Source organism: Hippichthys cyanospilos, chromosome 2 (genome assembly GCF_059441005.1).
Source record: "Hippichthys cyanospilos isolate Australia breed blue-spotted pipefish chromosome 2, RoL_Hcya_1.0, whole genome shotgun sequence".
NCBI lineage: Eukaryota > Metazoa > Chordata > Actinopteri > Syngnathiformes > Syngnathidae > Hippichthys > Hippichthys cyanospilos.
The window spans coordinates 21,199,902-21,222,857 of record NC_142370.1 but is presented as its reverse complement, the minus strand read 5'-3'; the positions used below and the strand labels follow the sequence as shown (position 1 = coordinate 21,222,857).

Genomic DNA, 22,956 nt, shown 5'->3' with positions numbered 1-22,956 from the left:
TTTTGAAGACTTTTGCAGTATGGGAGTCCAGGCTAAGTCAATCATTGAAAAATCAATTATTGAAAGGCTTGCAAATATCATCCTAGCGCCACCCGGTGGTTTTGGGGTGTCAACACAAAACTTTTTATTGCCCTCCGTTTCCAAGTTGCCTTTTGAAGTTTTAATGCACAAATCGGGGGACATATGATAAAACATCGGGTTTTCAACAAAATTGACAATATTTCCATTTGAATGGCGGTAAGTGAGCCCAACATGGGCAAAATTTGACACTTACAGGGTGTAGCTCTCAACCTCCCGTTTGCAAGCATTTAGAAGGGATGGCAGCGGCCCAAGTTGCGTCAAAATTTTTAAATAAATTGAAGTTTGCTGCTGCTAGTTTCCAATTAACTTGTTGCTTTCTTTCAGTATTGTTGATTATGGGCAGAATTACAGATTCTACTGCACACAGTTGGTTTTAGCGCTGCAGCGAAAGATAATTTCAATTTCAATTCCAATCAACCAATTTCTTCATTATTTTAATGATGAATTTGATTTAAATTTCCATTTTGCACAACCAGCACATATTTCAAATTGGCAATGCACAAAATTGCACAGACAGGTTGCAGCATGGGCATGCAGCGTTCTTAAAATAAGGTAATAAATTATGAATTATTAAAAGCCTTAAATGGTGATGTCTTAAAAAGTATGCCATTAAGCAGGGCTCCAGAATTAAATAGTTCTGATAAAGGTAAATGTGGAGTCATTAGAACAAAGACTATTAAAACAATTAAAAATATATTTTCATTATTTCCCTTCTTGTGAAAATTTATAGTGGTTCTGCCGTCAACGTTCTCATCTTTTAGTCGATTAACATATGCATACATCCTGTATACCACAATGCCCCTAAGAGGCCACCGCATGCACAGCAAAGGCTGGAAAATTTTTACCACCCTGCTTTATTTGTTGGTGCCTTTAAGGTGTGCGCTACAATTGTTTTTTTGCATGATAGAGGCTCATGTGCGAACTTTCACCCGATTCTTTTGTCTTTTGAATTTCTTATACCAGGAAAACCTTTCTTTCGTTTGAACAGCGGCACCGTGGCTTACGGTCCAGCCAGCATTGCAGCCTCTGCCGGCAGGGGCCAGCATCAAGGGAAAGTGTTACAGCAGTCAACCTCTGCTGCAAGCCAGCACCAGTACATCAATTCCCTCCACTCCCAGGCAGGTGGAAAAATATAACCCCCCGAGCCTCCTCACAGAGGTTATCCTCCGCTTAGCTCAATATGGCATTTAATCTACATATTTGGGGGGTAATTTGACAGGGACTTGTTTCAATGTGTTAAAAAAATGCATTTGAAGTCCCCTCTAAGTCTCCCACAAATTGTTGTAAATTGCATTTGTCATTTTACAGAGGAGAGCTTTACAGGGGGTGGGACTTAGCAAGTGGTCTATATTCATTAAAACCAGACTTCCCTAATATGGTCTCAACTGGTTTTTTCTTTCGTTGTCTCTTCAGACGGTGTGTCATCCATTCAAGCTGTCCTCAGAGCCAGATCACAACTCAGCAGGCTCTTACCATCTCTCCATTCCTCCTCAGTTCCCGCCAGTCTGTGCTAACCAACAGTACACTGTGGTACATAACTCATTTTACGATTCATTATCTTTTCTCTGTTGATTACGAAGTAATCATTTTTCTGTTCCTTGTGTCATAAACACGTTGTTCTAAGGCATTAGGCGCCACAACGGGCTTAATTTAGTATGTCACCTTGAACATTTTTGAAAAGGTAAAAACTAAATCCGAACAGAACTGATGGCCTCATTTGTGACCTGGTTTTGGTAAACTCTTGTGGCTTTCACAACTAATTATGCCTGTCGAAAGCCCATTAATATTTAATTCATCACCAGATGTTAGTGCTGAATAATACATGACTAAAAATACCGCTTTTACAATAACATATCAGACAAGACTCATATTGTCACGTTAGATTGATTTGCATACTTACAATTGACTTTTGGCTGCTCTTGTCTCGACAGACAAGGGCTCATATTTAAACTACCTCTTTTTTATCCTTGATTTATTGCTCATCTTGTAAATTGAAAGTATTAATTAACGAAGCTATATGTCTGGTTAAAGTTTAAAAAAAAAACAAAAAAAAAAAACGTTTTTAATCCAAGTTTTCCCGCATCATTGACCTTGGCCTGCTGTTGATGCTGCATTTAATGGGCTCTTGTCAGTAACGCCGCCTAACTATTACTGTCGGTTGTTTTTTATTTTTATCTCTTTTCCAGCCTGAAAGTCTCAACACCCAATTCAGTCATATGACTGTGACACAGCAGTCACCCAGCAACAGCGGAGCACTGGCCCCAGATGCCCAGCATTATGCAGCAATGTACCACCACTCCACCCCGGTCGTGGTGAGAGGACCCCAGCAGGTGTCTAACTACGTGGTTGCGGGACCTCCAGGGGGACACCCAGGCGTGCTCCAAGGCCAGCCCGTTCCTCTTCCGAATTCAGGACCTCATCACACCTATGCCAGCAGCATGACCGGTCATGCGACTTTTCCTGGCTCCTCTCTGAATCAGCAACAAACCAGCGTTCTTCAGCAACACACCTATATTCATCAGCCTGTTCAGCAGGTAACTCAGCAAGTACGCATCGGTCAGTTTAATGTGATTCTTGTTCTTTGATGTTTTAATGTTTCTTTCTTGCTTCTCGCAGATATCCGCATGCTACTGTTCATCACCACATCATCCTCACTGCTCCAGCCAACAGCAGCAGCAGCAGCAGCAGCAGCACTACCGTCCGCCTGCACATCATTTCCAACAGAATGGTCCTCACAGCCAAACCCTGCCTCAGCAACAAGGTACAGCACTCGCGTAATGTGTATATTCAAAATGAGTTGCCCTTGACGTTTTTGTTAGGGTTGCTGTGATGCACATTCTGTATGTGATTCCAGAAGTGTGTCCCTACATGGGGTCAGCATTTTTAGAAATGAAGATGCCATGCAAAATCAAATAACCTCAAATATTTGTAAATGTGTATAACTTGTGCCCCCGATGCCCTTCTAATGTCAGTAAAAAAAAAATTAAAAAAACGTGCAGATGTTGATGATGAAGCCCGAATAATGCAGGCATAGAGCCCTTACTTGCATACTGTTTGGTATAGAATTCCCTTGAACATCTTAGTGTTTGTTTAAAATGCACTTTTCACATCCTGTCTGCGCCTCATTATGAGATCCAAGAGGAATACTGATGAGAGGCGGGATGCGGGACCGGGATGCTGTTTGAGAGGCCTCTAAGAATCTCACAGTGAACCGGTCTCTTTTTCAGCCCTTCAATCTCCACCCACAGGCCGTGCTACTGATGGTTCGGTATACTTAGACAACTGGAAGGTGAAGTCAATCTTAAACTCAAATTCATGGATTGATTTAATCCCTCTGCCGCAAACTGCCAAATCCCTCAAAAACAGTGAGGAGATAGTCAGCCATTATCCGCGTCTGAGGAATCATAATCATCTGCTGCCAGCTGAAATGGAATAAATCTGGCACATTTAATATTGCGGTCATTTCATGCTCGGTTTGAATGGGAAAGCAGGAGACGTGGGTGGGTAAAAATAGCCGCCTCCTTGCTCCTCATGGGTTCCTTTCATTGTTTCATTGTACTCTTTCCCCCAGGAGGCATTCTGCAGACACCTTCACAAAAGGGTGTCCTCTCTTTTGTCGCTCGCAGCACCTCACGTGTCTCGCTGGGGACGACATTTTCAAATGTCTCGCCTTGTCACCTTGACTTTGTCCCCCTCTGGCTAGGAGCCAGCGCCACCATTTCATGCCATTCGGGAATATGACCTGCTAGTCTGATCGCCTGAGCATTTTTGCTACTAATAAGAAATGGGGGCGGGGGCGGGGGCGGGGGGTGCTCTCAACCTTTATTTGGTCACTCATGTTGCTGTTTCAAGCCACTGCAGGCGAAATCAAATATATTGACTTTCTCATTTACCCCAAGTGCCTTCACCTTGCTTTGCTGTCACAGCTCAACTGACTGCACAGCTCAAGTCGTCGTCTGTTTTTCACCGACTGATGCACTGCATGTTTTTTGTTGGTGATTGTTTATCCTGAAATAGACCCTATTAACTGCAGCTCAGTCTTTTTGCTCAAGCTATTCAATCCCCATTTTGACTCCCTGCTTTGTTGTCTCCACATCTTGTAGTGTGGCCTAAGTGCTCTGCCTTCTGTTGTTTGTCAGTGCACCAGCCCGTGTTGTCAAGCCCAGCATCCTACCAGACTGTAGTGGGCATGCAGCCAACACTCAACTTTGCTTTCACCGGTGTCCAGCAAAGCAATATTAGCAGCCAGGTGCAAGGCATAATGGTCCAGTACTCCCCGATGCAGTCTTACCAGGTATGCAAACGCACTGGTCAGCCACAACGTTACATGCCCACTTACACGATGCGATACAATGCAAGGAGTATATTTAAAAAAATTAAATAAATAATCTGCCTTTTGCAAAGGTATTAATACTGATTTAATTGATATTGTCAGAGAGGTCTTAATCTCATATTCTGACTGTCATTGTAATAATTTTGTGGCTAAGTCACTATTAGAATGCACATTATTTTGTTGAAACAAACAGCATTTGATGCTAAATCCAGAGTAAAAAAGAACTAATGGTAATCAGGTTGTGTTTGATTGGTCCATCACAGGTTTCCATACCACAGCATACAGTGCCCATGTTGGTGTCATCATGCCCACCAGGACAAGGTACAGTGGCCGTCGCTGGTGTCCAGCCTTGCTACAACCTTCTACCAGCTCCCAACCAGCACACTACTATGAGGTAGCGCTACTATGTGGCAAACGCTGGCGGGTTTCCGCAAAGGTAGCAGCTCTTTTGATCTCCTAAGTGTTCAATGTAGTTGCTGCTCTTATTGCAAGGACATTTTCAAAGTGTTCAAATTTTCTTGGCGACAAAAGCAGTCCTGGCAAGCATCAACCTCTGGTGACTTTGAACAAACCCTGAGGAGATCATAAGAGCCGCTGCCCTCACAAACACTCGCCAGTGTTCGCCCCTCTGGATTGAGCCTTAACGCACACACACAGTTTAAGTATGACAGTATGTTAAACGTGAAGAAAATGAGGTTATGGAAATAGCGTTTTCATTTTTATTTTTTGGTCACACAATTTCCATAACTAATAATAAATCACAATCACATTTTTCTACTTTGATGTTTTCTACAATGTTTAAAAGTAATGGAAAATTACTTGATGCAGAATTGTGAAATGACAAAAATTTAGGTTCGCACTATTTTATCTCTCATATATTATTAAGTACTGAGAGAGAGAATGTTTAGATATTTTTGGTAGTATTGTTAACATTCTAATTGTTATGTTAACTTCAATAATAACTTCACATTTGTTGCAACTCAAAAAACGATTTTATTTCAGGCAACTGCCTCATTCGCGTTCATAGTTATAACTGAACTCCCCTTCCACAACCACCCTCTAAGCCGCAGTTGTCAAAAACAAGGCCCGGGGGCCAAATCTGGCATGCCACATCATTTTTAGGAAACAGCAGGCATTTTTTGTTACCGATCCTCCTTTTTGAACAGTTTTTACTGGCCTCAGATTTCAAAATTAGGTAAATGTGTGACGATCACACTTATTTGACTTCATAGCCATAACAGTCCTCTGCCAGAAACTAGAAGTACTATTTGGCCCCAAATTAAAATGTGTTTGCTACCCCTGCTTTAAGCATACAAAAAGTAACACTGCCCTCTAGCAGTATGGCAAGTTACATGCCCCAAATTACTGATTTTTTTTTTTTTTTTTAATTAAATTAACAAACAAAATGTACATTCAGTTCAGACCAAAATGAATCATCAATGTATTTTGTTCATCTTTTGACAGGAAAAGCCACTTAGGTCAAACTGTGTAATTTGATTTACTATGCTCATTCTTTTCCACATGTGAATGGGGCCTCTATTAAAATTCAGCATGCCTAATGAGTGAATCCTTAAAGCACCCCTTGAGCACAGGTCTTCTCGATGACCTACCTCAATAGTTTTAGTGTGCCGCGCCTCTGTGATACCGATGATGACCCCCCCCCCCCCCCCCCCCCCCCCCCCTTTGGCTGCGTTTTTCTGGAGTCGTGCGGTGCGCCAGGCTCTCGTTATAACAGATTGATAGAACTAGTTCGCGGAAAGCAAACCACATAATTAGTTTCTGCCTCCACGGATCCAATCAGTCTGGAAATTGGCGATTGTAGCACCGCTGGGACTATTACATGTGGTTGCTCAGTATCTGTGGCAAAGCCAAAGACAGAGAGGGACCGAGGCGAAAAAGCGCACGCGCTCTTGGATAGGTCATGTTGTCATTGTTACAGGTGTGAAATGAGGCTGTTTTCAGCAGGACAGTCTGTGCCGGAATGATTTATGCTGCGGCTTCAGAACCGCTCGGCGGCTTCTCCCACAAGGGCCGCCTGTCCACCTGCAGCCTATGTTTCGCCAGCTGTACACGAGTCCCCACAGGCAGGCTGCTTACAGAGCCGAGCGCCTACTTTGCCGAGAGATTTACGTTCACTTTCAAATTTAATACACCAGCTGTAGTGTTGAGCTCGCACAACTCCTCCTCATGGGTGCCAGGTTGGCTCAACACATTTACTACTTTTCCTCTAAACTGACTTGCTGTGATCGAAGGAACTCTGTGTTATGTTTTAAATCAATATATTTAATCGGCCTTCATCACGAATCCAACGTGTCCTTCACGTAGATTTCAGTTCAGTTGAAATATTGATGATGACGATGTTTATTGTGATCTCCTTCCTTCTCAGTTCCACTGTGAGTTTCCTGCCATCCCCAATGATGGAGCAGCATCATTTCCTTCAGAACACATCGTCTTGTGTTGCTCAGCAGAATGCAGGTCAGTAGTACACAGTTACAGCTTCCTTCTAAAATTAGCCGTAGCATCGCGACAAATGCCATCAATAGTCGCTGATGGGGTGTTTGTCTTTTGCACATTTGGGGTGTGGATATTGCGAGGCACTTTTAGTAACATTGATTTATCATAAAGGCATTTGATTTACTGTGCATATCTGCTTCTGTTGAGACGCCCCTCACTATAATCACTTTTCTCTGTGTGCTGGATGTTTCCTCTTCATACTCATAATGTAGACACCTTTAATTAGATGGGGGGGGGGGGGGGGGGGGGGATATAATTTGTGCATGCCAATTGAAACAGCACACATAATCCATAAAGAATGAGGAAGCAGTTTTGTGTTCATGACTGATGCTGTAGAATAAAAGAAGCCCCCAGTAAATCTGACTGTGTTATGTTGACGACATCTCTATGAAAACAACAGGTTATTTAGTTTTCACATCATGTGCATTATCTTTGAAATAAAATATGGCTTCATAAAGAACACCCACTTAATATGTTCTTTATAAATGCGCATACTGTAGGTCAGCCAGGTTGGTTTGATATAACGATGTTTGCATGTGGCCCAGGTGCGTGGGGAGCTGCTCAATTGCTCTTTATCCTTCGGGTGTGAATGTTGAGGGGTGCAAAGTGGGAGCCAGCTTTTTAATCCATCATTAATGAAGTCAGGTGAAGGTCACCTCACCTCAAGCTTCTGCGGTAAACACTTTTAATTGGCTGGCTCAGTGATGGGAATAATTTGTATTTTAAAGGGACAATGTGTAAGGCTTAGGCTATTTTTCATTACAGACAGCAGGAGGTGCTGCATTTACTATTGTCCATAGCTATAACATGGCAGCCTCAGGAGTGCCACCCCTCATGTACTGTAATATAATTTAATGACAACTAGACCTACCATTATATTTAAAACATACGGTTGGTCATCAAGAACACATTTATTTGCACGTTGTTTTTTTTTAATTATAATCATTTAATGTATTCCTTTTGAATGAAAAACTGTCTAAATCTTACATATTGTCACTTTATTTCTGTAATTTGTGCTATCCTTTCCAGCCTTTTTTAGTGTTGTTATTTGATGAATGAAAAATATCAACACATTTGGCATTTGAGATGGGATTTATATGTAGTTTTAAATGTATGTAGACAGAATGTAGTATTGAATGGATGTGATGCTTTTGATCCCAGAGCAGCCGAAGGAGCCATCCCTTCCTTTAATTGCACCCCCTCCACCCCCCACCCCCTTTCCATTCCCATCAGTCACATTCACGCAGCACAAACTAATTAGGTAATTGGATCTTCCGGATCATCACGGAAGATTTAGCAGGAAGAGAACGACTCAATTATAGCCCCTATGGATGTGCCTTTATAATCGAGGCACTTAAAATCTAATTGCTGAGCAGCTAATAGTGCTGTTTTCACGGATGGTGTGTGTAGGTGAAGCAAACTGTTGTAAAAGAGCTTTTGAGCAAACACACATTTGCACAAACAAATACACTCAGTCTGACTGCATTAATGAGCTTGTGTGATGGGCTGTGTTAATAAAAAAAAAAATGGAGAACATTGTTCTGAAAATCTGCTTACCAGCCACACTGAATTAAATCGCATCATGACTGCCTGAGCCGATTTGTTCCCACCCCCCAAGCTCAAAGTTGTACCCACAGCCCATTTTCCTTTTAATCGCGTGCAGGCTTGATGCCCCCGGGCCCCGGCAACGGTATGGTGATGCTGCAAATGGCAGCTCCCCCCTGCCAGCAGCCCCAGGCGTCCTCCCCCTGCCAACAGAAGCAACCCAGCCACAAACACCTGGGCCCCGAGCACCAGCGAACGCGCCGACCAACCGATCACCTACCGCTTCCTGACAACATGCAGGTACAACCGCTGCGTGAGCGCTTCAGTGGCTGGAAAAAGCACATCCTTGTGGGAAAAAAAACAAACAAATAAAAACATATACCAGTAATCTTGCGCCACATTTAGGTGAGCTTCAAGCCATGGTACATCTTGGAGCCATTTTTCACAGAAAAAAAAATTGCTCAACTTAGGCTCAGTTATCATGGATGGAAGTTAGGTCCGGTACGCTAGTGCTGCAAGTGAAGCATGCGACCTTACACGTCAGTCATTTCCGTTGTGCATGCGTACCAGTTATGTGCTGATTGTAATAGCGTTTAGTGACTAATGCAAATGCAGTCACGGGTTTGAGAATACCATTGCAAAATAAAGACACTGGTAATTGCGCGTTTTCAAATGAAACTGTTCTGTTCTGTTTTCTCATTGTTCTTGACTGTGCCACTGGGGTGTTGCATTTAGAGCAGCCTGCCCTCGCCCCTGGCGCTCACACCCTCCTCCCCGGCGCTCACACCCTCCTCCCCGGCGCTCACACCCTCTTCGGGGCTGTCGCCCAAGATCAAGGGCCTTCCGACAGGCCTCTCGTCCGTCCCCGTCATGGCCCACCAGCACCAACTTCCGCTCCCTGCAGCCTTCTGCCACAGTGGACCAGGTCAGCACGTGCTCTGAGTCAAACCAAACGTGGTTGGGGTACCTTTGAAGGAAACCGGGACTGGAAAGCACATTTACTAAATGTCGCATTTTGGAAAGTTCCGTGTCATGTCTAATTGTTATTGGTACGCCTAGGTGAAGGCCACTACTCTCTGCTGGGCCAGCCTCTGGACTACAAGCCGTTCATCCAAACTGCGCACATAACCAAACATCAGGTCAGACAGGCACCCCATCATTTTCTCTCCCTCTAATTGACTCCTTTTTGTTGTTGTTGTCAGACAGGAGTATTTATTTATGGGAACTGCTCACAATTAACCCCTTTCTCGTCAGGGTCCAGTGGGAGTGTGGCGTAATGGTCACGCACGGAAGGCCAGCAGAAAATCTTTACCCGCAGATAACAGTGTAGAGCAGGTAATAAGGAATCCAGAGGGAGGTTTGCCTTGATTTCATGCCGCAAATGTTTTGGAGTTCTGGCAGGTAGATAACCGATTCTTTTATGGAGAACTAGTTTCACCAATTGATCGAGAACAAGTCGGTAATTGAATTAATCGAAGTATTTTTGATCATCGATCAATTGATTAGCGGCCTAAAATTGTCCTATTCCTCAGAAATTCAGACAGCCAGAAAATATTCCCAGATTGATTCAGTCCTCCATGAAAGCAGACTGTTTATCGTTGTTAAACTTCTGCTTTTACTTTGAAAAACAATTATCAATATTTTAGCCTATTTTCTGACTTGTCAAACACCAAACCAACAATCAAATATTCATAAACTTTTTTTATTTTCTGTCCTGTCAATTTGAGAGAATGTCCATTTAAAGCAAGGGTGCTCATTGCTCATTAGTCGACAATATAATTGACAGAAATTGTTGGTTGCAGTCGTATTTGTCAAGGATAATGTATAATGTCAAGGACGCATCACTAGAAAACTTGGTTTGGATGTCTTTAGCAAATGAAGAGCAAAAAGTATATATTTTTTCTTAATAATGTCCAAATCAGCTTCCCTCTAATCTTGTTTGTACAGTTTTGTACAGTAAGCAATAGAAACGACAACTAGTGCAGAATTTTCACGTGGCTGGAGAACCTGCAGCCCCCATGGATTTGCACTGAATGAATTGTGCTGATCATTAAAAAAAAATCAATTATTACGTGTGTGTGTGTGTGTGTGTGTGTGTGTGTGTGTGTGTGTGTTTTACACTTGCAAGTGTGCTTGTCAAAAATCAAAAATATCACCAATTAAGGAAGCTGCCAGCTCGCTTTGTTAATACTTGATGTGGTGCGGATGCTTTTTCTTTCTTTTTCTTTCTTTCTTTCTTTCTTTCTTTCTTTCTTTCTTTCTTTCTTTCTTTCTTTCTTTCTTTCTTTCTTTCTTTCTTTCTTTTTCTTGTCTGACTGTCATTCGTGAACTTTTTGAATACATAATCAGGAATGGCGATTGCCCATTCTGCATGCATTTGCGACTGGCAGCGGCAGTTTATTGAAGCCTCCCCTGGTGCACGTCTGCCACTTCTCTCCAGCCATGACAGTTGTTTTCGTTTTTCTAGCCGTGCTGCTGATTCTGTTGTGTGTTTGTTAGCAGTGAGCAGCCCTCAAGAGGAGACAGGCGAGACAAACTCTCCGGATCTCATGGCGGAACTCTGCAAAAGGGGTGATTTGACGCAGCAGCATCCCTGGCTGTGCCACAACAGACACACTCCCAGCCTGGACATGGTCTCCCTTTTCTCTACCTGGACCACACCAATCCCCTGACAACTATGTGTTACTACAGTAGCCCACAGGCCCATTTTCAACCCAACGCTCAATGGCGATACTTAAAGAGAAGCTTTGTGACCAATCCAGCTCATAGCTGCTGACAGTAGTTTTTGGTGCATTGGTGGAGCTCCAGGTGATTGAACCTCACGCCTACTTGCGCTGTTTCAGCACCTCGCAGTACCAGACAGGCCAAACACAATTACATATCAAAGGTTGAAGAGTGAGTTTCCTTGTTACTTGGTTTTGTTTTTTCTGCAATCCAGCCAATGGGTCTGTGGGGGCTGGAGATTAAGCACTGGTTGTTTGTAAAGCATTTTTAATTAGCTTTTCTAATGCATAAGGTAAACACAAGGTCTTTGCCGTTCTATTGCAAATGTTCTGAGGAATTGAGGGTTTATTCACCAATTTGAAAGTGAGCAGCACTTTTTTCCTGAGTGGGTTCATTACTATGACAAGCTAAAATCAGCAACTTGTGAAATATAACATTCGATACTTGTGATCGTAGCAGTCACACAGCAATGATCCACATGCAATGTGAGGCCAAATAATTCATGGCCTACTTTAAAATCCGTGTTGCATTTGCACTAAACTAATAAGGAGGAGCTGATTGGTGTTGAATGACTGTAACCTAGATATATATTTTATTGATAACCTTTGTTGCACTTGTTCAGGCCGCTTTGATTATTTTCGTTGAATTCATTAAAAAGCCAAGCATTTTTGTTACCTGGCTTTTTTGGTAGGGTGTGAGGAAACTGTGTGACTCACTCTCGTGACTGTTGTATGTGTTTGAGGTAGCTTAAACAAATAAACCTTTTCATCACAAGTTGATTTTTTTTGTTCTATGAACTGAACATCTGACAAATCAATACTGTATTTTATTTATATGGAGAAACTAAAGAATGACTACATGTGCTTGTGATGGAGTATTACAGAAACAATAGTATAAATAAATTCTAACCAAAAGGGTAATGTTCAGATATTTCTCGAGGCAAATATTTTTGCAGACGCCTGAAGGGTTCAGGTTTCCAGATTTCCCTAATGTAATCAGCAATTCACTCCCACTGGAAAGTCAAGATAAAATACCAAGTCTCGTTTATTGTTATTCAATGGAAATAGCTGTGGCGTAATACTGTACAATTCGCCGTCTAATTGGATCTCGTGGGAACAATTCAGTGAGTGTGCTTTGAAAGACTGGGGAATATGTACTGTATTTACAAAATATATTTACATACTGTGCAATATGCCTGCAGACATAACAAGCAGAGCAACGCAAAATAGGTAGATAATGAGCTGAAGTTAAGCTTATAGAAACAACAAAATTCATCATTGTCGCCGAAAAGAACGACTACAGCTATACTGCGTTGCATCGTTAGTATCATTTCTTGGAAACGCTTTGGAATGGCAGTCCCATAGTTGCGGGGGGTGTGGGGTTACCTTTAAGTTCTAAATATATAAAGAGGCACATGGACAAAGAGGACATTTCTCAATGCGCAATCGGAGGCTCTTATTTTTTTAATGAGAAAGGCTTGCACTCACCGTCTTTGGCCACCGGGTGGCAAAGTTGTACTGCCGAATCTTTATGTTAAGCCTTCTCAGTCTATTGCAAAATAAGTTTTAAAAATGATAAATGTGAATCGTTATTCATTAATATTTACAAAACAAAACAAAAGATTTTGAAGAACTATTTGGCCTTTTTGTGTGCGATAGTCCGATTAATTTTAAAACGGGTAATTCACACATAAATTGCGAATTTTAATTTGATACTTACATGTCCTCATCATTGTTTATGGCATTTTGCACGTCCTTCTGTTTGACATGCATCTTTAATGTGTTACTTGACGAGGCATTTGACAGCGAATAGCGAATTACATATGGTTTGAATGTATTTCTCACCGCAGTGAAGCTATTCGTGGCAATGAGGTCATAACTCATGAGCGTATGTCCAGTTATATTGATGCAATTTTGCGTGTTTGAGTGTCCATTTTATTATAGACGTGTTATTTAAACGTATTGCATTATTTCATCTTTATTTGCAGTCAATGTGTGTGCCTCTTGTAACTGAACACATGTACATCAAAGCTGACTGCCACTGAAAAAAACAAAAACAAATGCAAATTTTAGCCATAGGCGGCAGTGTGTTTTTTCCCGTTTTTACTTTCCTTCATAACTAATGTTATATTAATAGGGCATGCCCCCTCTACACGCATTTTTCGCCGAGTAATTGAGCCATTATGTTAAAAAAGAAGCAGCCCATTGTCATCATACACTCACAATCACTCATATTCACGCACACACACACAAGGAGAAGCGCGGGTTTCCATAACGACGTAGTGGAATTGGTTGCAGCGGAAAGAAGAAGCTTTTCATTGCACTTACACACTGTAGGTAGGGGGGGGGGGGGGTCCTTTTTTATGCACCAACAGCGCTGATGATGGTATATTACTTCATCAATATACTGTATTATTGTGGCAGGTAGGCTATAATCAATGACGGTGTGTGACGACCCTTTCTTGACAACGCAAACCTGGCTGTGTTGACTATATAGGCGGCAGCACAAAGATGTTTTATCTTATCAAAGCAGCAGGCCACTTTTTTGTTGTTGTGTCTTATTTTCCTACATGTTTGATGTTGAAGTAGACATAATTGTGCATTTTTAGATTTTAAACATTACATGACCAAATCCAGAAAACAGGTGACCCTCGATTGGTCCTGACCCTAGCCCCGAGCAACTGTGATGTCCTTTTCAGTCGACACATGTAGCTCACCCTGAGATGGCTAAAAATGGTTTGATTGGCAAAATGCTGTTTGCATTCACAAATACATGCTGTATTTGTGTATTGGCAGAAGAACACACTCTAAAACTTGAAGATCTACCTAGATGTACAGTATACGGGATATACGGTAAGATTATGACACACTTTTTCATGCGCCTCTTTGTTTTGGAATGAACTGGCTGACCAACTGCTATGCTGTTTACATGAATCACAGCAAAGGCTTCTTGTGTCACAGATGCCTTGTGGGTTTGAATGTGACAGTTTAGCTCTGATCCTCTGGCTCTGCTGTGTATGTGTGTGCGTGTGTGTGTGTGTGTGTGAAATAACGGATCCGTGCAAGTGCAGTAAACTGGAGGCTTGCCTTGCCGAGATTAAACAATGGATGTCTTCCAATTTTCTGCTTCTCAACCCTAATAAAACTGAGATGTTATTTATTGGCCCTGCTCATCATCAGCACCTGCTTAAGAATACCACGCTGAACCTAGAAAACTGTATTATTTCCCAAAGTAGTTCTGCAAAAAATCTCGGCGTGATATTTGACTCAACTCTCTCCTTTCGAACACATATTAATAACATGACAAGAACGGCGTTTTTTCACCTCCGCAATATAGCTAAAATTCGCCCTATTCTTTCTCTTAGCGATGCAGAAACATTAATTCATGCATTTGTTACGTCGCGCCTAGACTATTGCAACATTTTGTTTTCTGGCCTTCCCATGTCTCACATTAAAAGCCTGCAGTGTGTACAGAATGCAGCGGCGAGACTATTGACAAGGACGAGAAAGTTTGATCATATTACTCCGATTCTAGCTGACCTGCATTGGCTTCCAATACACGTGAGATGTGATTTTAAGGTGTTGTTAATTACTTATAAAATTTTACACGGTTTAGCTCCTTCCTATCTCGTCGACTTAGTATCACCTTATGTTCCGTCCCGACAACTTCGATCACAAAATGCCGGTTTGCTATCGACCCCACGGGCTAAAAAGAAGTCTGCGGGATCAAGGGCATTTTCCATTCGCGCGCCAGTACTATGGAATGCCCTACCTATGGAAGTTCGCGCAGCCACCTCGGTAGAAATCTTTAAATCCCGACTAAAAACACATCTATACTCAAAAGCATTTAGTTAAATTAGCCTGTCTGCAGCCTTCTTCTTTTTCTTCTTTTTTCCTGCCCCCCTCTTCCGGCCGGGAGAGGGGGCTAGCTAGATGGTGAGGGTTGACTTGACCGCCTCCATTGGGTCCTGCGCTGGTCGACCATCACGGGTTAGGAGTCTAGCCGTCTGCGGTCCACCTGGCTGGAATGCGGGATGGTTCCTGCCCAATGGCTTTGCCTGCTGTCAAGACATCACTGCACTATATAGCACAATATGTTTTCTGTAATTTATATTGTTTCTGTGTTCGGTACATGCAGCATCCACTTCAACCTGTGGGCCTGGAAGGGGGCTCCTCCCACCTGTGGTCCCTTCTGGAGGTTTCTGATTTTCCCCAAATTGGGGTTTTTGAGTTTTTCCTTCCCCTTCTGGGAGCTTTGACAGGGGATGCTGTTGTGTACCTTACATTGAAAAGATGTCTCTGTATGACCTCTTTTCATTCTGTGAAGCCCTTTGAGACTTCGGTGATTTAGGGCTATATAAATAAAATTTGATTGATTTGATTGATTGTGTGTGTGTGTGTGTGTATATATATATATATATATATATATATATATATATATATATATATATATATATATATATATATATATATATATATATATATATATATATATATATATATATATATGTGTGTGTGTGTGTAGATAGATAGATAGATAGATAGATAGATAGATAGATAGATAGATAGATAGATAGATAGATAGATAGATAGATAGATAGATAGATAGATATTAAATCAAATGCCTCAAGATTTCCCATCCCACGTGATTAGTTTCCTTTTCAATTTTTTGGAGGGTACAGAAATGTAATAGAGGGCATCGAGGTTGATGGATAGGCATGAGTGCTAACTCTTGTGCAGTAGGTGGCGGTATGCACCTAAACGTTGGTTGCAATCCGCCATTAATTAAAGGAGAAACGCTCTGATTACTCTGTGTGGCAACAATTTGGTTTTCCAATTGAGGAAAACGCTTTTGGATCGCCACTGGACCTACCAAAATTACACAAGATTTTGGTACGTACATCACGCTTAATTATGATGCCATTTTTGACGGTGGAAGGCAGTGGATTTCAGCGGCTAATTCACCCCTTCGAGCCATGGTATGAGTTACCATCATGACATCCCCTTAGTTGCACAGTAGCCTGCAGCGGGAGCCTCCTCTCGATGTGACTCATACTCTTTGGTCACTTAATGCTACTTTCACTGACCCTTTTATGCGACATCAGTTGTTCGTTCACGTCTTTTCCTCAGCAGGTGGTATAGTTGGTGCCCAAGGTGTATAGTTGGACCCTTCTAATGTGGACATGCTTGTTTTTCATGACCACTGAAAAACATACCGTACCACACCATACTTTCCCTCTTTTGCTTTTTCATGCAGCTATTGATCGTTGTATTCATTGAATCGTTTTTTTCAAAACCTTGTTTATAAAAGTGAAAATCATTTGGCACAACATACCTCACTGTCCCACGTTGGTGGGTGCTCCAGAAAGTTCAACTCACTTTTGAACTATTTTGTTGAACTGTCTGTCTTCATTTACCATGATTCATCTACACAAAAGCAGGACGTAGACTTTGTTCCAGTATGCAGTGAACATGAACAAGTAAAAGACTTAACGCCTTTTCAATCACTATAGTGTATCAACCGTCAACTCTGACAACTGTGTGCTAACATGCACGTGGTGCAAACATTTGGCTTCCTGGGAAAAAAAGGAGTGCCGTCGGGATGCAACCTATGTAAAATTGGGAGAAAACAATGGGGGTGGCAAAGTCCATCGGGACTCAGGACACCTGTGGGGAAAGAAAATGTCTGTCTCCATTAAAACGGGACCTTGTCACCCTGGTTTAACTCAAGAAGTTGCTTAAATTTAACTCAACTCCAAGGATTAATTTTATTGTCATCTCTTCCATTTTAAATTAATTCCACATTGGTATTCATTTTTTTTTTTTCCTGGAGTCAGTGACTGAGGAAGGTGACCACGTGTAGGATTTGGCTGGCTTCTAAAAAGCTGTGGCTGGTGTGTGTCTGTTTTTACTCCGCCTTAGCATGCATTCCCTTTTGCATGCTCACTGTAGAACATCATTCAGAATGTTAAGCGTTGTTTATCTGCCTGTCAAAATCTGAACTCAAGTCATATAGACAAGACAGGCGCCTGGTGGCGGCGCATTCTTTCATTGCTCCAAAAAAGCACAGCATGTGTCTATCACCAAAACCACTAATGCTCCTAGACATGCATGCGAGCCTGCCTCCAAGAAAACCACGCAGTGGTTTGATTAGCCAGGCTCAAGTCTTTAACGTCCCCTGGAAACGTCAGGCAAATCATCAAAGCAGCCGCCCCCTCCATAAAGCCTTGATGAAAGGCATTCTCAGCATTCTGCACCGCCGATGTTGCCCACTCACAGGCTCAATGTCTCCATCTGCGCAGCATTACCAGTTTTATGGCGCTTAAATAAGTGGAGACAGACCCCAAACAAGAAACAAGTGACATTTCCCCTCCAAGCTCAGCCCTGATGCAGTTGCAGGAATTTCTCAGATACTGACTTGCACACGACACACTCTTGCACTTTTCCACTTTCATCACTTGGTGCATGCATTATTACAGGTCATTGGGGTATAAATCACATGTGTGAGTTTTTTTTTTTTTTTAAAGAATAATTTCAGTGAAACATTTACAGCACATTGTCAGATTGCTTCCTAGCTTGTATATGCTAATAGGCAGTCCCATGTGGAATAGGTATCTCAGATTCACGCACATTCCGGTGGTTTATTCTTCTCGGATACATTACACACACACATTAAAGTACTGTATATGCAGACATTCATATACAAGTATTCTTTTTTGCCTTTACAATGATATTAATACTAAAAATGATTTGACTTGTAGAGCTTTTGGTTGACAAGATTCGTTTTTACTTTGTAGTGTGCAGTTATGCTTATCAAAATTATCAGGTCATAGCCACAGCTTCGCTTCAGGGTAGCATTATCCCAATTATGAAGTTTGGGGTTCTGGCCTTCCTGTTTGTTCATGGATAAATTTTATTAGCAGCTTGACATGTAGCGTTGTGGAATGATCACTGCAAATGTGCCTCAAACCCCATAAAAAATAAATTCACACAAAAAAATGGCTATTACCTATTCTGCTGCCTACGCTATGTTTCTCTTCAATCTTCCATCTGTGTGAGGTAAATCGAAGGTTTATGGGTGTTTGGAAACATGGTCCTGATTTTAACCTGTTGAGGTCTGCCTGAAAAAAATGTTGGATATTTTTAAATGATAATTGTCAGACAATCATAGAAGGTACCTTGTGTAGAAAGCAAAATAGAAATGAGAATATTTTGAAAGGATGAATTTATGGTGTTTTACTCTAATTTGAGGGTGTTTTTATTACCAGACTTTCTGAAGGCAATATCACACAAAAACATTCCTCAAAAAGGTCATTTTATCCCTCACAAAAGACTTAAAACTTTCTTCTGAAAACTCCAATTTCCAATATTCTCTCTGCCTTGTTGATGTGATTTTCATTTTTTTTAAATCTATTTTAGTCCTGTCACTTTGCTACTATTAAAAGTGTCCATAGTTGTGCATGTGTGTGAGTAAATGGTTGTTCATATACAGTATATGTACCCTGCGAATGACGGCAACATGTACCACACATGCAGTATATGGATTGTCGGGTTTCCCCCCAAAAATAAAAAGTAGATTGATGGATATTTAGCTACATGTGTATTTGTCAGTAACAGGTCAGCACAACAGAAGTTCATCCATCCATCCATCCATCCATCCATCCATCCATCCATCCATCCGTCCGTCCGTCCGTCCGTCCGTCCGTCCGTCCGTCCGTCCGTCCGTCCGTCCGTCCATCCATCCATCCATCCATCCATCCATCCATCCATCCACCCATTTTCTATCATTGCGTACCCTCAATAGGGTCGCTGGCTTGCTGGTGCCAATCTCAGATGTCTGATTGAACCTAATTGGGTGTAATTAAACCTTTCACGCAGCTAATCACACTAAAGGACAATTTAAAATGTCTAATACACCTAACTATGCATATTTTTGGAATGTGGGAGGAATCCAGAGTGCCTGGAGAGAACCCAGGTGGGCATGGGGAGAACATGCAAACTCCATGGGCTGAAACTGAACTTGGGACTTTGAACTGTGAGGCAGACGTGCTCACCACTCTCTCACCGGAACGCCCCAAAACAGAAATCATAAAAATAAAGAAGTTCTTTTAGAAACGACACTTTCCTTTCAATTAGAACTATATCTTTGAGTGATTTGATTGCGCTTAAAGCAGGTGTAGCTCCGAACATGCAGAACTATTTTTCAAACGTTTACCTATCTTGCCAATTTAGTTGGACAAAAAAAAACATCTGCTCCCTTTTCAGACTGCATACAGTCGTATCATCAAAAGTTTATAATAGCTTTGAATGGTTTGTTTTGTCATTGTGTAAGGACAAAGTCAGACATTCATTTTCCCTGCAATCAAACTGACAGATATGATTATTGTCTCTGCATGTGGTTCATACAGAGAAGCTAATGAAGACATTGTTTCATGCGCCATTAACTGCCGAAATCACACACACGCTCAAACCTCCCTGAAGAATCAGGTCATCCCTGGAATGATTCATCGTTCAGCCTATTAAACAGACGGTATTTCACACACACGCACACACACATAGTCAGCGTGCCTCATTACATCAGTGCGTATCCACCCCTGAACAGAGCAAATGACTGATGAGAGGCAACTGGCACACTTACTGTACTTGTACGCGTCATTGCATTTCTCCTCTGTGTGGCGCCATGCCCTCCCGCCCTTCAGTACATTGAGCTGAGAATATGAAGCTAAGGGTTCATTAAAAGAAAATGTCATGCGTTAGTAAGCTAAGAGGGGAGCAAAAAAAAAAAGATGAGAGTAGAGGGTTCCACTCAGTTGTGTACATCGTAACCTCTGACAGAACCTTGCAATCGTAAATCTCATCGCTTGTTCAACTGGGTTTCTTTTGGCGCATGTATTTTCACCTGACTCATATACTAAAAAGAAAAGGACAAAATTGTTTTGCAATGATTAATCGATTAATTGATGGTCAATAAATATTTTTGATCATCAATTTCATTTAAAACTGTCTAAATCCTTGGAATTTCAATCTTTTTAGTTTGGAGATCACAGCCTGAAGAAGCCAACAGTACCACATCATCTGCTAAAAGCAGAGATGCTATGCTAAGACTGCTAAACCGGACCCTCACTATGCTTTGGCTGCGCCTAGAAATTCAGTCCATAAAAGTACAGAAGAGAACCGGCAAAAAAGAGCAGCCTTAGTGGAGTTCAACCCTCACGGCAAACAAATTCAACTTACGATCGACAATGCGGCCCAAACTATAACATCTGTGGTACAGGGACTGAACAGCCTGTATCAGGGGGTTACTCATACACAAACCTCCAAAGCGCACTCCACAGAAGTCCCACAGTCAAACGCCTTCTCCAAGTTCACAGAACACATGTAAACTGGTTGGACGAAGTCTCGCGCACCCTTGAGAACCCTGCAGATGATGTGTAGCTGGTCCATTGTTCCGGCAAACACCAAACGACTCCTCCTGAATCAGAGGTTTGCCTTCCCAAAAGGACCCTCCTCTCCGATACCCCTGAATAGACCTTACCAGGGAGGCTGAGGAGTGTGATTGGAACACAACCTTCTTAAAAAAGGGGGACCACCACTCAACTCAGTGTGCCAATTCAGAGGCACTGTCCCCAGTGGCATGGCCTTACAACGTCCAGAGTCTTTAGGAACTCGGGCAGATCGCACCACCAGTGGCCCTGCCGCCCAGGAGCTTTTCTTGGCTTGCTTTTTTTTGACATGTTACTGACCATAAAGAGTAACTGGATCTTGAATCTTTTATTTTTTTTTGCATTTGTTTTGTGTTTTCTGTACTGCCAATTTGAAATCATGTCCTGTTGCTTGAACACACATGTGGAAATTAAAACCTATTATTTTGATTCGTTGCTTGACAAGATTAATCAATTCCTAAAACAATCGTCAGTTGCACATGTCAGTTTGTAACATCTTTACCAGTTTTCAACTTTAAGAACCCTAACCCATGACGAGGAAAAAACTGCTTACAGTTCTTGAGAGTGTGGTGTGACCAAGCTGACAAAAAACAGCTCACCACATGCAAAACTATCTGTTGTAGGACCTTGGTTGACCTGTATGAGGCAGCATGGTGCAACAGAATATCCGGATTGATGGAAAATTCAGGTAAGAAAGTGGTGGTCCCAATCAACTGCCAAAAGACAGCTGGGATAGGCTCCAGCATGCTCGCCACCCTTGTGAAGATAAGCGGTTAAGATCATGGATGGATGGACGACAAAGAAAAAAGAGTTGTTGGAGAAGAACTATAAAATGCAAACTGTTGGTTTATCTGGTAACTACCTAGCAATAGTTGTCATATATTCTGTGGTAAAATACTCAAGCTGAGATCACAGATGTGAAAAAAATTCGGAGTCGCTGTCATACCTTTGTTGTGAGTAAACAAAACGCCGTTAAATTGAATGGACGCGAAGTTGTTCTTCATAAAGAAAAACACAGAGATGAATTGTGTCCTCCTGGAGATGAATTGTGTCCTCCTGGTCTATGAAAGATTATAGCTAGATTTCCATCTTTCATTAACCTCGCCAAGCAACCTTGACACTACAGTCGCAGTGCGTGGGGGTGCGGGCGGACGCCGTCACTGCTGCTCAACAGAATCCTAACAAACATGAAGCCTAATAGATATCCTTTTCATTCATACATAGCTCTGGTAGAGCGGGATTAAATGGACCATTCAGTCAGATGGCTTCAAACTGCATGCCTGCGGGGTATCTTTAATCAACGTCTGACCTTTGCCGTTACCCGTTAGTCTTTGCCATAACTCTTAGATGATTTGTAATTGACTTATATCAGACACCTCCAACCATTAAGACCGTGTCACTATCTCATTTACAGGAAAAGCTGTGATTTACAATCTGCCCTTAATTTTAGTCGGCGAAAGCATTGGAGGGAATCCTTGTGTGTGTGTGTGTGTGTGTGTGTGTGTGTGTGTGTGTGTGTGTGCGTGTGCGTGTGTGTGTATGTGTGCACGCACATGGGAAGCGTGGCCCAGCTGTAAATGTCAGTGCCTCGTTGATTGAATGCATGGCGACAGGAGATAACTCAGAGGCAGCAGACCCACTGACCTAGACTCGCCGCTCACCTCAAGCCCTCCTTGAGCCACCGACTGAAATCAAGTCAGAGTTGTCTTCAATTTATGTTACTCATTTTTGATTCTTTATTTTTTTTTGCGGTTGTTGTTGTTACAGCATTTTGGAAACTTTTGCAATAAGGGTCATTTACAGTAAGTGTGCTTCAGTTAAATGCTATCACTGACAGTTCACCCTTGAAAAGTACATTGTAGGAAAAAAAATTCCATTGCATCTCCACTCTTTTGTGTGTCTCCATCGCAGTTCACAAATGCTTTTATGTACTTGTCACTTTTATTATTATTCATAACATTGGAGACAAGTTACACAAACACTCCCCGTGTAATCCAAACACTCCACACAACCATTTGCTCGTCTATTTGAGTCTTGCAACAGGTACAAGCTTCAAGGTTGCTTCCTAATTGACTATTGTTCCATTTCACATTGCAGATTCTGAGTCTGTGGATCAGCTCATCTTGTTGTTTCATGACACACATCAGGATTTGCAATCAGAAATAGTCAACAAAATTATTACAGTTTTTGATTGTTTTCCGCACAGATAGATGAAGAAAAAACACTCTTAAACGTCGTGACTACCAGTAGTTCATATTTGTCCCCTGTAGAGTATATTTTTAAACCTACAGTATATCTCACACGCATAGGAATGGAA

At 41.9% G+C, this 22,956-nt stretch overlaps 1 protein-coding gene across 2 annotated transcripts in view; it reads left to right on the top strand.

The window, feature by feature from the left end:
* LOC148427834 (R3H domain-containing protein 1-like) overlaps positions 1–15,581 on the top strand; it is a 37,493-nt gene extending 21,912 nt beyond the window's left edge. For both annotated transcript variants that reach the window (XM_088437347.1, XM_088437354.1), the window contains 13 exons: positions 1,045–1,199; positions 1,495–1,611; positions 2,268–2,615; positions 2,698–2,842; positions 4,221–4,375; positions 4,678–4,808; positions 6,801–6,889; positions 8,592–8,773; positions 9,209–9,398; positions 9,533–9,612; positions 9,728–9,808; positions 10,973–13,529; positions 13,993–15,581. In XM_088437347.1, coding sequence (XP_088293473.1) covers positions 1,045–1,199; positions 1,495–1,611; positions 2,268–2,615; positions 2,698–2,842; positions 4,221–4,375; positions 4,678–4,808; positions 6,801–6,889; positions 8,592–8,773; positions 9,209–9,398; positions 9,533–9,612; positions 9,728–9,808; positions 10,973–10,978 — 1,679 coding nt within the window. In that variant the 3' untranslated portion in view covers positions 10,979–13,529; positions 13,993–15,581. The remainder of the gene's footprint in view (positions 1–1,044; positions 1,200–1,494; positions 1,612–2,267; positions 2,616–2,697; positions 2,843–4,220; positions 4,376–4,677; positions 4,809–6,800; positions 6,890–8,591; positions 8,774–9,208; positions 9,399–9,532; positions 9,613–9,727; positions 9,809–10,972; positions 13,530–13,992) is intronic.
* Positions 15,582–22,956: the final 7,375 nt, after the last annotated feature.